The sequence below is a fragment of the Stegastes partitus genome, unplaced genomic scaffold (assembly GCF_000690725.1).
Source record: "Stegastes partitus isolate 25-593 unplaced genomic scaffold, Stegastes_partitus-1.0.2 Scaffold1459, whole genome shotgun sequence".
NCBI lineage: Eukaryota > Metazoa > Chordata > Actinopteri > Pomacentridae > Stegastes > Stegastes partitus.
In genome coordinates this window covers 172,630-174,790 of record NW_007579190.1, presented here as the reverse complement: position 1 = coordinate 174,790, position 2,161 = coordinate 172,630, and the positions used below count along the sequence as shown (strand labels likewise).

Genomic DNA, 2,161 nt, shown 5'->3' with positions numbered 1-2,161 from the left:
CATTTACAGCATGTAATCAGTACTTTCAATTGTTACAGAGACAAGGAATTATCTGTACATATATAATATACATATGTACATAAACAGCCTGATCTTTCCACACTGAGTCACCTCAAGTCACTGCTCATACAAAATCTATTGCAAGCCTACTGCTGGTTATAGAAAGTATGATTCCTGTGGAAGTTTCCCCTTCTAGTGCTTTTCAACGCTAAATCATAGGCAATTTAATTTCACTATTTCCAAGAATTTACAAAAAATATTCTTTCATGTCAATGGTAAAATATATGTCAACAAAGTAATGTTGAATAATAAAAAATATGAAATGTAAAATAAGTAGTGGTGCAGGTAGTCACCCCCTTTAAGATGATTAAAGTAATTAGTGAAGCAGAAATGATGTGAGTTCAGTGAATGTGTCTCAGTGATTGTAGCAGAATGATGGTTGTATCTGGAAGGTCCAGTCACTGATAAATCAGTGCTCCTGACTTTCACTAAACCATGAAGACAAAAAACCACTTCAGCAACTCTGTGAAAAGACTATTAAAAAGCACAAGTCAGGGGATAGATACAAAGTACCATTAAATCCATTATAGGAAACAGAGCAACGATGACACATCCATAAACACAGGTGCATCGCAAGTAATTAAAATATTGTGGAAAAAATAAATTCTCTCTTTTCTTGTCTGCTCTAATAGGGTAAAATAAAACACTCATATACGAAATCTGGCTGGTTCTCTCCACTTTATCTAGACTTATTGAGCTTTCTGATTCAAATCATGTCAGTTGACCGACACAAATAAACACAGAGAGCTTTATTTTGTCATTTAGCTTTTATTAACCCAGGCAATAAAGAATTCCTGATTTATGTGACACTGTCATTAAAAGTCACCTGCAGAGATGAAAGAAAAGGAAAAAAAATATACAAGATAGATATACTAAAGGGTGAAAGAAATCTGTAATGCAAAATGATAAAGGAAAGGTGACTATGACAAATATCCAGTAGGCACTTTTTTAAAAGGTGAAAGGCTCGTTGCTTTGCCTGTAGTTCCACTGGTTACGCTGTAAAGTGGTTCTGTGTTAGCCATCCTGTCTGTTAGTGCGACTGCAGTAGGAAGCCAGAGAAGAGGCTGTAACCATTCGGGTTTCCTCTCATCCCTCTGTAGTCTGTAGTCTCTAGCCAAACCTCCTGATCTTTCGACACGTAGACCGCCAGGCCGCCCGAGGTCACCTGGAATCAGAACCGGTCCAGATGTTATTATCCCNGATCACCATGATAACAGATGCTGCACAGCTGGACTGAACTCTGAAGGAGGTTCTGGTTTAGATCAGCGATACTAAATACCACTCTTTCATCAGTTCGTCTTCTGTCCATGTTCTCTATGACTGACTGAGGGACTACATTAGTAAACCTGGTGAGCTGTATGTTAACAGTAAAACTGAATGAAGTGTTGCCATGGTAATCTACATGCATTTAAGTGGCGATGCAGAAAATTCATGAATATGTTCTTATGTTTGGTCCTGATTTGCTGCCAAGATTGTTTTACACTGTTGGGACGACAGCTGATAGACACAGATTAATTAGTTTATCAGCTGCAGTCCCAGTGGTGTGAAACTTGAATAAATGAATTTGATGAAATTGAATAAATGTATGTAGCACCACTGACTTGCTGCGTGTTTTAGATCCTGCAACTTATTGTTTTTCTGCCCTCCTGTTTGTTCTGTTCTCATGAACATGTTTTTTCTTTGCAGCACATTTGTTGATTCGTGCCAGGTTCACTCTTGACAGTTCAAAGCCTTTCCCAGAAAATCACGTCTTTGCATTCAACTGAGGACAAAAAAAACACCCATCAGAGGAAGTGAAAGTCAGGAAAAACTCCACCTAGTGAAAAACTGGTGATGAAGCATTGTTAAATGTTAAATCTTTCCTCCAAATTAACATTTTGTTCAGTTTTTCTTTGAACTTCCTCTTTGTTGTTCCGGACAAGGCTGAAGCTCTTAACCTCAGTCGGGATGTCAGTATCTGTTCCACAAAATATTTAATTCCTTCAACAGCTGATGCATATTTTTAATAAATACATCCTGCAAAATGTGCATGTTTGTCATTTTCAGTCTTTTTCAGATCCTCTTTCGATTTCTGACATTTTGTGCTGGGTATGTTTTTACT

The 2,161-nt window shown here is 37.5% G+C and overlaps 1 protein-coding gene across 1 annotated transcript in view; it reads right to left on the bottom strand.

Moving 5' to 3' along the window:
• Positions 1-808: 808 nt before the first annotated feature.
• Positions 809-2,161, bottom strand: part of LOC103370655 (complement C1q subcomponent subunit C-like) — an 8,761-nt gene continuing 7,408 nt past the window's right edge. Inside the window, exon 7 of the mRNA XM_008299777.1 lies at positions 809-1,225. Coding sequence (XP_008297999.1) covers positions 1,091-1,225 — 135 coding nt within the window. The 3' untranslated portion in view covers positions 809-1,090. The remainder of the gene's footprint in view (positions 1,226-2,161) is intronic.